The 15,107-nt window shown below is 48.2% G+C and overlaps 1 protein-coding gene across 1 annotated transcript in view; it reads left to right on the top strand.

The window, feature by feature from the left end:
- The window catches only part of LOC144772195 (NACHT, LRR and PYD domains-containing protein 1a allele 3-like), an 884,004-nt gene extending 869,679 nt beyond the window's left edge, over positions 1–14,325 (top strand). Inside the window, exon 13 of the mRNA XM_078656332.1 lies at positions 13,753–14,325. Coding sequence (XP_078512458.1) covers positions 13,753–13,817 — 65 coding nt within the window. The 3' untranslated portion in view covers positions 13,818–14,325. The remainder of the gene's footprint in view (positions 1–13,752) is intronic.
- Positions 14,326–15,107: the final 782 nt, after the last annotated feature.

The raw sequence follows: 15,107 nt of genomic DNA on the forward strand, positions 1-15,107 counted from the left end.
GAAGAATGATCAATTGCGATGCACTTTAACCGCATGCGCGCTAGCGGTTTTCCCGCTGCGCGCTGCGATTCGCAAAAACCCGCGTTACATGACGAGCTCAGCTCGTCATCAGCGTAGCGCAGGTTACGCTCATGACGAGCTGAGCTCGTCATGAGCGTTGAAGGGGTTAATAACTTTGCACATAACACCAGTCAATTGAGGTACCTTATGCTGGAACAGGTTCAAATCAGGGAGAATATGGATAGCAAGAAGAGGCTGTTTCAAAGAGAATTACATTGGATTAAGCAATTGAACACACTGCCTGGATTGAACGATTGATTAGAGTACTCCTGTTTTCGATGAGCCGTTGATTTGTACTTTCAAGTCTTTCTACATTAGGTTGAAACGAGAATATGCTTCTAAGTGACAGATAAGATGGATCCTGTGATTGATTCCAAGTTACTCAAGGTAAACCAGAAAGGTCATGAACTACATACTGGATGATTACTAAATTTAATTTCCTAGATCTGCAAACTGTTGGAATTGTATTGGTGTAGGAGTATCCATGATAAAACACTATTAAGCATGTGACTGACACATATTTTACATTGTGACAAAGTTCTATCTGTTCCCTTGTTTTGGCATATAATCACGTAACGGTAACCTCTCTTTTTCATGACTATTTGTGCATTCTGATGTACTTGTAATAGTTTAACCATCTAAGTTTGTAAACAGGCAGAATTAGATTCTGAGCTACATGATACATCCCTGATGCTCATGTGACCAGCAGGACAGGGCACAATTGAAATAGCTTAAGATGACACACACCATCCCTGCACTGACGAAGATTAGGTACACCGTCATGATTCAGAGGTCAATTTCATGATTTCAAATCTCTGGAACATGACAGGAACTGGGAGATCTGAATTGTGGTCAAAACAACAAAAGAGTGTGCCTTCTTAGGGGAAGAGCGAGCATAAAGAGTCAGATTTAATTCTTTAGAAAACCCTCACTCACCAACCTAGTAGGTGACATGCTTCATCATCGGGCCCCACCAGGAAGGTCGAATACCTCCCAGGTGTGCTTCAATGCCAGAGTTACTGCAGAGCTGGTTGATATTGTGTGTTTTACAAGTGCAAGTGAATGTGAAGTGAGTTTAAAAGTGTTCCAAAATTGCTCATGCACTCATGCTCTTCTCAATGTGCACTGCAGCTATATAGCACAGGGCTATGGTGTGGTATGGTCGCTCTTCTCCTATGAAGGAGCACTCTTTTGTTGTTTTAACTACTTTTTCAGGGTGACCAAGAGTGCTCCTTATAATAAATCCCTCTCTCTCTTGTTGTTTAAAGATATTAATTGTGGACATATTTGTGGGGTTTTTCATGAACAGATTGTGGTTCATCGTTTTTGAGCTGTCCACACTCCTGGACACTAATCTCTTAGTTCTATTTTTTGAATACACATAATGGGCACCCAAATTATGGTAGTATCCATAGACACACGAAGTTCATCCTAATGTAGTTGTTGTTTCATTGCATTTGAGTAGTACACACACTAGGGCAGTGATTTTTGAAATCTACATGAGAAACATGGAAGCACTGCATTATATAGGTTTACTAGTTATTCACTTCCAATATGGCCGCATTTATGGGGGGCATGTTATTATACCACTTTAGCCATTACTCATACTCAGGATCATGTTATTATGAATGCATCAAGGCCAACACAATATTACTTATGAAGTGCATTCCCATTTTTGAACTTACATGATGCACGCCCTTGAATACTTTTGGGTGAATGATTTTATCTGTGCATTAGTATTGAGCGGGACTGCATTACCTGGGGGCACCTTCAGAGATTCTGCATTACTAACATTCTTATCGCGACCGCAGGTGTGGGTAATAGTTTTGTCCTGTTTCACTTTTTTACTCTCAATATCACATGAACATGTTAAAATCTCTCAACTACGGCACCGTGAATGAATGGCGAGAACTTCACATACACAAAAGATCGAACTGGGGTAACTACAACAATATCCGTACGTTTATTTTTGTTCACAGGTGGTTTTTGTAGAGTCGTCGCTCCAGTGTTCACGCTACGTAACGACGTAGCGTGAGCAGCGGCCATTTTGTATTCACGCGGCCCGGAGCGCGATCAGTTGGACGCCGGAGCTGTGCACAGACAGCACGCTCAGTGCTCTGTGTGCCTTATTGATTTAATTAATAAATAACGTATTCACCCCCTACAAAGGTATCTGTCTTCATTATAAAGGACATCTTTACAATGGCGACGAGGTGAAAAACGAGATTAAGACGGGGACCCACATGAAATAGTGGAAACGAAGGAAGAAACACGAACCCTGGCCATCTCTCCTCACTGATACTAGAGGACAGAGAGACCTACTCGTCGGACAGCACCACCGGAGAGAGGGGAAACACACAGAGCGTGGCAGAAGCGGCTGCACCCTGCTCCAATAAGCATTGGTCATCGCAAGAGGTACGAGGGACACCACTGAGGCTCGCCAAGCGCTAGAAGGGCAGCAGGGTGGCACAGGAAACCAGTCCTGTAAGAGAACCCGGCCGGATAGTAGCTCTGGCGGATCCAGGGGACGTAGAGAGTGGTGAAGAGGGAGACACCCAGCTCCAACCAGGCGAAGGAGAGGAGAACAGCGCGCCAGGCAGCCCCAAAACCCAGAGTGTTACGCCACAAAAGCGGGAAACCATGTGCGCTCAATCATCCTCGGCGACGGCGCCGATTCCCTTCCTGCCAAAACCGGGAGAGCCCCTAATGAAGTGGGAAGACTGGAAGGAATACTTCACAAATTACATTGAAGTCCTGGAGGATGAGAACGAAGAAGCCTTCACAAGCGTCAGAAAAAGAAGAATCTTACTACACAACTTGGGCCCGGAGGGAATCAGGGTGTTCAAGAACCTGGTACCCAAGCAGAGACAATCAAGTGACGACGATGTGTATGCGCACGCCCTAGAAGAGCTCGATGAACATTACCGACCAGCGGTTTGCGTATCGATAGCCCGATACAATTTCCAACAGCGGAAGCAAGAGCAGGGCGAATCTATCGATGAGTATGTAGCGGACTTAAAAAAGTTGGCGTCCACGTGTCAGTTTGGCGGACTCCATGATGATTTCATCAAAGACCAAATAGTGATGCATACGACAATGAAATCAGTACAGGACAAGCTGTGGTCAAGCGGGGACACCACGTTGAAGGAGGCGATTGCGATGGTGAAGAAGGCAGAATTAGCACGGAAATGTGCGGACGTGGCTAAAAGAGAAATGGCGGCAAAGCCCATGGTCAACAGAATAGAGGACGAAGAGCAAAAAGGCGGGAGCAGGAACACGGGTTCGACCTACAAAGGACCCAACAAATGGCAAAGAAAGCCAGGACCGGCGGGGAGGCAGACTAAAGGAAGTAAGACCTCATGCTACCGGTGCGGCAGTTGGGCCCACGAGGTGAATGACAAAAGATGCCCGGCCTTCCGGGCTAAGTGCATGTTCTGCGGAGTGATGGGACATTACGAAAAGGTCTGTCGGAGGCAAATGACCCGCAACACGGTGAAATTCATCGACGGAGACCAGGAAGAGGGGGAAGGTAGAAGCCACGTGGAAGAGGATGAAGTACTATGCATTGAGGAACAAGTCTTGAGTGTAGGTGCCAGGAGATCGAACAAACTTGTGCTGGACATGTTGATAGGTGGCGTGATGATAAGCATCGTGGCGGACTCAGGCTCACCGTACACGTTAGTACAAAGAGCAGTGTGGACAGAGAAATTCTTACCCCACTTAGGCCCACATCTAGAACCACCGGACATCAGGCCAGTCACGTACCTGGGAAACCGCATTCCCATGGCAGGCTATCGACCTCTGACGTTCAAATTCAGAGGACGCAGTGCAGATTGCAAACTATATGTGACGGAGAAAGGCCCATCGGTATTGGGCTGGATGGACCAAGGAGACCTGGGCATCAAGCTGGACCCCGGCGGAGCAGTACAGGTACTATTGACGGAACCTGAACCGTGGCCAGACATGAAGAAATGGAAAAGAGACTTTCCCAAGGTATTCGGTGGAAGAGTCGGGAAATTGGAGAAGTTTTCGCACAAGATCATCCTTAAGATGGATAGCACACCAGTGTCACATAAAGTGAGGAATGTATCGATAGCAGTGAGGGAGGCGGTACAGCAAGAGCTGCGCGACTTGGAAAGAAATGGCATTATTGAACCTATCACATGTGCGGAGTGGCTTGCCCCCTTGGTGGTGGTGATGAAACCAAACGGCAAGGTCCGGCTGTGCATGGACCTGCGCGAACTTAACAAAAACATCGTTGTGGAGAAGTTCCCGCTGCCCCGTATAGAGGAAATGCTGGCGAAGACCAAAGGAAAGAAATGGTACTCCACCATCGACTTGACATCGGCGTACCACCAGATAGCGTTACACCCTGAGAGCAGGAGGCTGACATCGTTCATCACCCCTTTCGGATGTTACCAATTCTGCAGGATGCCCTTCGGTCTAGCGTCGGCAGCGGCGGTCTTCCAAAAGCTGATGCACCGTCTCTTCATGGAAGGGGTCCAATACGTCCAAGACGACATTCTGGTCATGGGGGGTGATTAACGGGACCACGACGCCAAGTTGACCAAGGTACTGAGGGTGCTAGAAGACAAGGGGCTGACTGCTGAGTGGGAGAAATGCCACTTAGGCATGGCATCCGTCACCTACCTGGGGCACGCAATTGGTGAACGAGGGATCACACTGAAGAAGGAGAACGTAAGAGCAATATGTGATGCTCCGCCACCTGCTATCAAAGAGGAAGTCAGGTCCTTCCTAGGCATGGCAGAGTATTATAGCAAATTCATACAGCATTTCGCTTCCAAAACCCATCACATGCGGATGTTGAAAAGAGAAAAAATGGCATTTGCATGGACAGAACAAACTCAGAGGGAGTTTGAAGGCGTCAAGGAAGATGTGATCCATGCCATACCCCTCCGAGGGTACGATCCACAGGGGCGGACAGTGGTAACAACAGACGCCAGTGACAAAGGACTCGGCGCGGTCCTTATGCAAGACAGAGGTGGAGGAGTGATGGAGACCCTCAGTTTTGCGTCCAGGGCCCTGACAGACACTGAGAAGAAGTTTAGTGTTATAGAAAAAGAGATGTTGGCAGTGGTTTGGGCTTGGGTAGATTTCGCCAGTTCCTATGGGGCACAAGGTTCCAGCTAAGAACAGACGACAAGCCATTGGTGCGGGTCCTCACGTCCAGTGGGCACGCGAGTGCCACCCTGAGAATAGCGAAAATGACTCTAAAACTGCTGGAGTATCGCTATGACGTGGAGTACATCCCGGGCAGTAGAAACAAAGTCGTTGACTATTTGAGCAGGGCAGCAGCTATGGAGTTAGCGGAAGAAGAGAAGGAAGAAGGGGATGAAATGGTGGCATTGATGGAGGACCCGGAGAAGGTAATAAGCAACCAAGAATGGAAGGAGGCATATCAGGCAGACAAGAGCATCCAAGAAGTGAAAAGGTACATCACCGGGGGATGGCCGGAAAAGAGACATCTCAGCGGAGAGATGAGGAAGTTCTTTGAAGTGAGAGAGGAGCTCTCACTTGGTGGCAAGGGACCCTTTATGTACCGAGGGGACAAAGTGGTACCCCCAGAAGGACTCGTCCCCAGACTATTAGCCATACTACACGAAGGCCATTTAGGAATTGGGAAGACCAAACTGAGAGCCAAACAGGGTTACTGGTGGCCAGGCATGGACACACAATACAGAACGACACGTAAGGGAATGTAATCAATGCCAACAAGCTGATAAGACCATGACACCATTGAGACCGTCCATAGGAAAATTCGACACACCGAGGAATCCATGGGAAGAACTCTCCATTGACATTTTTGGACCTATCCTGGACGATCAAGGGACCCCGAAATATCTATGTGTCCTGTTGGACAAATACTCGAAGTGGCCCGAGGTACATGTCAATGAAGAGATGGACACGGACACCATACTAAAGTTCCTCACTACCATCTTCCTCAGAGACGGCATCCCCAAATGTGTATTAAGTGACAATAGCCCGCAATTCACTTCAGACAAGGGGCTAAAATACATGGAAAGGAATGGAGTCTGCTCCAAACACACGTCCATATATCATCCTGCAGGGAATGGACAAGTAGAACGGTTCAACAGAGTCCTAATGGGCTCCATCCAAGCAGCCATCATGATGGGGAAGGATTGGGAAAAGGAAGTGTTACATATGATATGGGCGTATCGCATCACCCCCACAGGAACGGGGTAGAGTCCTTTCCAAATTCTTAGAGGAAGAGACCCATTTACTAAGGACAATTTGGCGTGGAAAGACAAGACGGTGACCAGTAAGTGGTCTCCGGCTGTTGTGCAAGCAAATCTGGAAAGGGCTCAGAGAATATATTCGGAGCACTACAATAAGAGAAGGAATGTAAAAGACACGCTGTTGGAGGAAGGAGAATGGGTGAGAGTCAAACTGGCTACACTCCAACGCAAGGGGACAGTAAATACAGCAGACCGCTCCAAGTGAAAGAGGTATTTGGCAGAGCAGCAAGGTTGAGTGACGGAAACGTGTGGTCTCAGGATCGCATGGCTCGATGCAATAGGCCCCGGAGGGGCGAGAACATGAAGTGACGGATCAGAGCACATCAGAGAATGAAACAGGTAATCAAGAAGGAGAGTTGGAAAGCACAGAACCAGGGTTGGAACAAGAAGGTGGAGAAACCCCATGTGCAAGGATGACAAGGCGAGAAGGGAGAGAGCCAGTGGACAGTGAGAGATCGTATGCCCACAAAGGTAAAGAGGCGGAGTCCCCGGCCAAGGAGGAGAAGGAGGCAACATCCACTCCGGTAAGGTGCACCAGAGGTGGGCGATTGGTGGTGAGACCCTCCAGGTTTCGGGACTATGATATGAGTGATGGACGCTGAAGCTGCCACAGACTATGTTACTTGGTTGGACAAAAAAGGGGAGATATGTAGAGTCGCCGCTCTAGTGTTCACGCTACGTAACGACGTAGCGTGAGCAGCGGCCATTTTGTATTCGCGCGACCCAGAGCGCGATCAGTTGGGCGCCGGAGCTGTGCACAGACAGCACGCTCGGCGCTCTGTGTGCCTTATTTTTTTTTTTTTTTGGTGTAAGACTTTATTTATAGTTGCCAATAATGCAGTACATTATTCATTACATCAAAGGTTTGTCGTCTATTTGTCATCATCATATCGACAGTGTTACACAGCTATTCAGCCGACAACCTTCCGGTCCTGCAGCAAATGCTAGCGTAGTACATAACCGATACAGAAAAGGGGGTGGTGATGAACAGAGTGTCTGAATTAAGCAGACCACTCTTACCCAGTCCAAAGATCAGGGCTTGATCCATCACCGTTATTTAGCTCACTGCCCCATCCCAGCTCAGAACCTGGCTATATGCAAATTAGTCTGTCCCTGGCCCAGTGCATCATGGGAACAGGGCAGACCAAACTACCAAGCCAATTCTTCACCAGAAAGGAGACAAGCTTCCGGGGACCGGTTTCTGCCATTTCAGGCGTCGTCGGCCCGGCTTGCTTGAATCCAGATGGAGCAGTGAGCAAGGGACTCATGTCTGAGTATACCCTGCCACACCTATAGTGGCCAAAACCGATAAAGAAAAGGGGGTGGTGATGAACAGAGTGTCTGAATTAAGCAGACCACTCTTACCCAGTCCAAAGATCAGGGCTTGATCCATCACCGTTATTTAGCTCACTGCCCCATCCCAGCTCAGAACCTGGCTATATGCAAATTAGTCTGTCCCTGGCCCAGTGCATCATGGGAACAGGGCAGACCAAACTACCAAGCCAATTCTTCACCAGAAAGGAGACAAGCTTCCGGGGACCGGTTTCTGCCATTTCAGGCGTCGTCGGCCCGGCTTGCTTGAATCCAGATGGAGCAGTGAGCAAGGGACTCATGTCTGAGTATACCCTGCCACATCATTTTGTCCACCATAAGCGTGGAAGGGTATACTCAGATGTGAGTCCCTTGCTCATTGCACCATCAGGATTCAAGCAAGCCGGGCCGACGACGCCTGAAATGGCAGAAACGGGTCCCGGGAAGCTTGTTTCCTTCCCAGTATAAGAATTGGCTTGGTAGTTTGGTTTGCCCTGTTCCCATCATGCACTGGGACAGGAACAGACTAATTTGCATATAGCCAAGTTCTGAGCTGGGATGGTGCAGTGAGCTAAAAAACGGTGATGGATCAAGCCCTGATCTTTGGACTGGGTAAGAGTGGTCTGCTTAATTCAGGCACTCTGTTCATCACCACCCCCTTTTCTGAATCAGCGTAGTACATAAGGCATTCAAAGAATAATTGGTTAATACGCATCGTCTTACTTTTTTAATTATTCTAACAAAACTGTAGACTCATTAAGATCAGATAGTCACTTATAACCATTACAACGTATCTTCAATGTCACTAGCCGGTTCAAGGTGCCCGGGCTGTTGTCCCATCCCCTACCAATCCCAGGCCATGCAGTACCTCTAGTGCTCGGTTCCCAATCTGCCTCCCATCTCCTCCCTGCCTCTTAGTATCTCAATCATCCATCTCTTCCTCATCCCCTGAGCTATCTACCTCCTCTTCAGGAAGTGGTTCGCATAGGTCCCCTCTGTATCTGTTCCATGATTGCCAGACCATGTTCCATTTGCGAGGATTAGCTCTCATTTTATAGACTGCACGCTCAATCAACATGAGTCTGTCCATCGTCCTGCCCCATAACGCTAATGTAGGTGTTTCCGCCACTCCCCACCTCTGTGCAATGTCCCGCTTTGCCACCATGGTCCCGATCGTAACCCATTGCCGCTTCCGATGCGTCAGATCAGTCTGCTCCCACACATTCAATAGACATACACACGGGTCCGGCGCCAGTGAGATCTCAAGAGTTTGGGAGATGGTGCGCATTACTTGTCTCCAATAACCCGAGATAGCCGGACACTCCCAAAGTGTGTGCAACAGTGTCCCCTCCTCTCCACACCCTCTAAGACAGTACGGGTTTTCCGCCCTGTGCATTTTACTCTGTGTGCCTTATTGATTTAATTAATAAATAACGTATTCACCCCCTACAAAGATATCTGTCTTCATTATAAAGGACATCTTTACAGTTTTAGCTAGAGTTTGGAGTGCAGAAATTTGGACATCACTCTTTACTGTGCTTTTCGCTTACACAGCTTACAGCACACTTGAAAATGCCCCCTTGCAATGGTAGAACAGGTTTGCAAATTAACAGTGAACTATTAATATACATGAATGAAATTTAGGATAATGTTTGAAAGAATCTTGAATGAGTGACATCAGTGGAAGAAATATAGCTCAGATTCCCATGCTGAAGCAATCTCGAGTTGACACAGATGAGATTATGATACACCATGTTTAATGTAAAATGGTGGTCGATTTGTAAATATTTATGTCATGACATGATTACTGGACCATGTTAGAATAATTGTTTTCATTCGTTCCACAGTACAAATGTACCTCCTGAAGGACACTTTAGTCCGGAATGCATTGAGGATTAATTGAGGATTGCAGTTTTGGGAAATTATTAAATAAGATTATGATTTAATATGAAAATAAAGTGCCTACTGTGACACTAGAACTGAAGAATATTTGATTAATTGTTGAAATTGTTGATCTCCGCTGGGGACCCAAAGGAGTGCTAGGGGACACTGTACTAGCCCTGGTCAGGGCATTATTGGCAAATATTGAGGACACTCGGGATCAGTGAGTGATACCCTGTTGGCACCCAATCAAGTTATTAGAAAGGCTGCACATGATTAAAACAGGAAGCACACAGATTATTTGCATGGTTATATCATTGAACTGCATGGTGGTGGCATGAGTTATAGTTACTTGAGATAACTCTAAACTGTAACTGCAGAAGTTCTATGGTTTTGTGTGTTTAAAATCTGAACCGAACTCTAAAGTCCCCGTTACCTTTGTTTTTTTAGTGAATATTTAAGCTTTTTTAAATTATATTTCCTAACTATAACGTCCCTGTAACCTTTGTTTTTTGCAATTAATTTCAGTGAGTTTTAATGCTATGTCCTAACTATAAGCTCCATGTAACCCTTGTTTTTTTAGTGAGTATCTAGTTTTTTTAAGGTAAAGTATTACTTAATTACCATTCTTTTTTTTGTTTAAGAAGTTTTTATTAGGTTTTCAAATACATAAGATAATTACCATTCTTTAATCCGACTGCCGCCGTCCGCCTGGGGGCCCCAAAGGCAGCCAGCCCAAGAGGGGGGCATGCAGCCCACCTCCACAGGCTGGTTTAGGCTGCTGGGACCCCATCCCCTGGGGTCCTGCAAATTTTTAATCCATCCAGGTGGGAGCGGACTTCAGATCTGTTTCTGTGCCTGCATTGCCCGGCAGCCCCTGTAGTATAGCAGTGTATGCGTCTCAGGATACAGGAAGCTATCTTAGTCCAGCATGGTGATCGTGGCTTCTACTGAAGTGCTTCCTGTTTCTGTCTGGAGGGGCTGCTTTGGATAAATCCACCATCCAAGGGGATTCAGAGTATTTACTGCTGGTACTAGAGGCCTTGATGGGTGTATGCTGCTGGTTTTCCGGCTCTCAGAGTGCACTGAGTTCTGCTAACCACACCTCAGTCCCAGGGCCTGACCCAGAAGTGCATGTCGAGTTGGCTGTATCCAATTGGAAATGGCTAACTTACCTGTAAGTCCCTACAAAATTGTACACTGATACCCAGGCCATGTAAGTTAGAGGCGTACCCCAGGGCTTGCAGCACTGATTGTGCCACCCTAAAGGACCCTCATTTAAAACTACAGACTGCGCTGCTAGCCCGACGATGCATTGAAAGCGATGGCAGAGACACCACTTCCTCTGGACATGTGTGTAATTCTCCCCTCTGTCTGATCTTCCGAGCCCTAAAGGCAGGGTGCAACATATGACACATGAAGGACATGTTCTTTACATGTCCTGACAATAAAACATGTAAAACAAAAAATTTGACTCTGGAAAGACTGGGTCACCCAATTGGTGAGTACCGATTTACACGTTGACCCCTCAGCTGGGCTATCTTCAGAATGGTGCAGCCAAAGTGGGCACTCCAAGGTATCAAACAACTCATTACAATAAGCCCAACTTGTATCTCAGGATGAACTTAATGTAACTTGTTGCAGAGTGCAACGTCTTCCTCGGTGCAAGCCTTGCTGCTCAAGTGCCATAGCTACCAAGGGTGGAGCTGAGGGGTTTACAGACGAAACCTATTGGACCTAAAGGGGTTGGTAAGTGAATTACACGGTGAGGCTGCACAACCACACCACATAATACACCCCATTTCCACACAACGGGTAAAAAACAACTTCCATGTAGAAAGGTTGGGCTGCAGCAACGCTGGAGCGCACAGTGCCCGTGAAGGACACCGGGTACTAGAAGGGAAGTTACACCTGAAGCGCTCAGCTGTCTGCTGTCTCAGTTGATGCGCGAGAATCTGTGGCTGCTGGGAAATATAGTTCACTCGCTGCTGTCCTGCACTGCGTGTTCCCAGTGGGCGCATCACTTGAATCCACTCAGCGCCCACCCTCTGTCCTGACAGAAGCCTCTCTTCTGCTGGAAGGGCGTCACTGGAGACATCACTGGAGATGGTTTCAAGGTGCTGCGTCCTCACATACGAGCCTTGCACGGTGCTGAGAAGCACAGTAGGATCCATTAGGGACCTTTTTCCCAGTGAGAAACATGTTGACCTGATTTCACATTCACAAACACACACAGGCACTGAGAGCAGCAGAGTAATACCTTGACCTCTACTATATTTGTAAGTAGAGGTGCTCCATCTCCCCCGTATAATTCTTTTATTTTTACCTCACGGAACTACGAATAAAAATTTACTTCAGGGTACCGGGGGGATAATTTTAATACAATTGCACTTATCCATTTAGGCCCACACACCCACATGCACAACTCGGCGTCTCCTTTAAAGATCTCTGACAAAGAGCCCTCTCACGGGGCCCGTGGAGGACAGCAGCACACCCCCGCGAGGAGCAACGCTCGATGATGAAGTATGGCACTCGCAAGAGTGTGTGAGGGCACTAATTTCTAAAGGAAAAATTCCCCCACCTTCATCGAGTTAGAACCACATATAGAGACAACTATTTTTTGAATGGGTGATGTTTTGGGCATGTGCTCTCGGCCAGCAGTACCTGATCCGCCTGTGTCTGAATGAATATTGAGGTTTCTTGGCTTCTTGCCAGTCCGCAGACACATCTTACAAAGGTCTCTACTATTCTGCTGAGGGTCAGGTGACCAGCAGAGATAATCCCATGTGACCCCAGTGACCAGCTGAGATAGTCCATGTTACCCCAGTGACCAGCAGGGATAGTCCCATGTTACCTCAGTGACCAGCAGAGATAGTCCCATGTTACCCCAGTGACCGGCAGAGATAGTCCCATGTTACCCCAGTGACCGGCAGAGATAGTCCCATGTTACCCCAGTGACCGGCAGAGATAGTCCCATGTTACCCCAGTGACCGGCAGAGATAGTCCCATGTTACCTCAGTGACCAGCAGAGATAGTCCCATGTTACCCCAGTGACCGGCAGCGATAGTCCCATGTTACCCCAGTGACCGGCAGAGATAGTCCCATGTTACCCCTGTGACCAGCAGAGATAGGCCCATGTTACCTCAGTGACCAGCAGAGATAGTCCCATGTTACCCCAGTGACCGGCAGAGATAGTCCCATGTTACCCCAGTGACCGGCAGAGATAGTCCCATGTTACCCCAGTGACCGGCAGAGATAGTCCCATGTTACCCCAGTGAGCGGCAGAGATAGTCCCATGTTACCCCAGTGACCGGCAGAGATAGTCCCATGTTACCCCAGTGACCAGCAGAGATAGTCCCATGTTACCTCAGTAACCGGCAGAGGTAGTCCCATGTTACCCCAGTGACCAGCAGAGATAGTCCCATGTTACCCCAGTGACCAGCAGAGATAGTCTCATGATACCCCATTGACCAGCAGAGATAGTCCCATGTTACCCCAGTGACCAGCAGAGATAGTCCCATGTTACCCCAGTGACCGGCAGAGATAGTCCCATGTTACCCCAGTGACCAGCAGAGATAGTCCCATGTTACCCCAGTGACTAGCAGAGATAGTCCCATGTTACCCCAGTGACCAGCAGAGATAGTCCCATGTTACCCCAGTGACCGGCAGAGATAGTCCCATGTTACCCCAGTGACCAGCAGAGATAGTCCCATGTTACCCCAGTGACCGGCAGAGATAGTCCCATGTTACCCCAGTGACCAGCAGAGATAGTCCCATGTTACCCCAGTGACCGGCAGAGACAGTCTCATGTTACCCCAGTGACCGGCAGAGATAGTCCCGTGTTACCCCAGTGACCAGCTGAGGGGTCGCTCCTCCTGGTTCCCGCGTCTCCTTGTCTTGTCCTCTTGTGCTTCATCTAAAGACACCTCAAGGTCTCACACTCTTTTATGTTTTAATTTCAAATTTGTTTTATTGATTTTAAGAGCAAGAAAGACAGGCAATGCAAAACAGTAGGTATGCAGTAGGCTTATATAGCGAGCGAGACAGACAGACACGTCTTCTCTATGAATCTTCAAGGAAGCAGATAAACCATGCCTACACAGAGGCGCATTGCAGATGCTTTGGTGAAGGTGCCATGTAAGAATGTCAATCGAACAGAACAGTAAGAAGAACCTATCCCCCCACCCTTTACCCAACATTACTCTTTTATGTTTTATTGCAGCTCACCTGTCACCTGTCCCAGCTCAGGATGGCGGAGACGGAGACGGCCGGGTCTGCCTCAGGTAAGGATGAATCTTCAGGTGATGGAAAAGGGCGGATCAAACCTGAGGTGGACACAACGACACCATGGATGGACACAACGTCACAGGGAGGACTGGGTTCGTTTCTAAACCCGACAAAGTCCCAATTGGAATCAACAAGCTACACGAGAGCCCCGCCCACATCGTCGATGGAGGAAATGAAAAAAAGGAGACTGAGCTGCGATGATGAACCCTCAGTGCCGAGGGAGGTCAGAAGGAGGCGAGAGGGACGGATGGACTCTCCTGATTCAAGTGAGCGGACCCGGGTCTGGTGCCTCTTACTCTGTTTTTGAACACTGTATTCTGCATATCTGAGATGAAAATGAAACACATTGAATAAATATGAGTCTCTTTCCTGATCACGAGTCCAAAAGAAGGAACAGACCCTGAAAAGCAGCCCCGTGGGTTCAGACATGGCTGCTGACTGACAGGGCCACTGGTATTGTCAGATTTTGAAGCTGCTTTGCAGGCCGTATAATTATGGATTTGCCACATTTGCCAGATATTGCATCATCTGTTCCTTGATCTGTAGAATAGAAAAAGAAAATTGTTTCTGTATCAAACGGAGCAAAAATTAATTAAAAAGTGGCTGCACGTGCAGCCGACAGTGGAAGGCTCTGTGGACAGTCCCCCCTCTGTTGTGCATTACTATGGGGGTCATTAGGATGACGGGCGGACTTAGTCCGCCCGCCATCCTATCGGATTACGGGACCGCCCGCCATAAGGGCGGGGGTCCCGTGGGGGGTATTAGGATGCGTCCACCACAGTGGCGGGCGCATACTGCATTGTTAACATTGTGGCGGGCGGTTCTCTCAGCACCGCCTTCCACAATGCTAAAAATTCATGGTATGAATTTGCATGCACTAAGCGGCAGGCACTGCGCTGTGCCTGCCGCATTGTGTATGCAAATGCAGGGGGGTACCACAGGTACCCCCATGTGCACCCCCCACCTCGCCTTCACCATGGGGGCCCGCAGGGGGCCCCCAAAGTGAAGACCGCATGCCTTTCCGCCACGGAAATTCATTCCCCAAAGCCCATGCTAATATGGCTGGAGGTGTCTAATAGACAGCGCCACCATATTAAACCTTTTCGGCCCCGGCCACAAGGCTAGCGGGGCGGAAAAGCGGCAGACGTTGTTTCCGTCCGCCGCGGTCCCCCCGCCATAATAATATGGACAGGATGTTTGGTTGTTAAACTGTTGCTGATGGGGTCAAAACAGGCAGCCTATCATGTGTAAATATGCCGTTTGCTGCCGCATAATGTGGATGTCTCCCTC

This window comes from Lissotriton helveticus, chromosome 8, assembly GCF_964261635.1.
Source record: "Lissotriton helveticus chromosome 8, aLisHel1.1, whole genome shotgun sequence".
Lineage (NCBI taxonomy): Eukaryota > Metazoa > Chordata > Amphibia > Caudata > Salamandridae > Lissotriton > Lissotriton helveticus.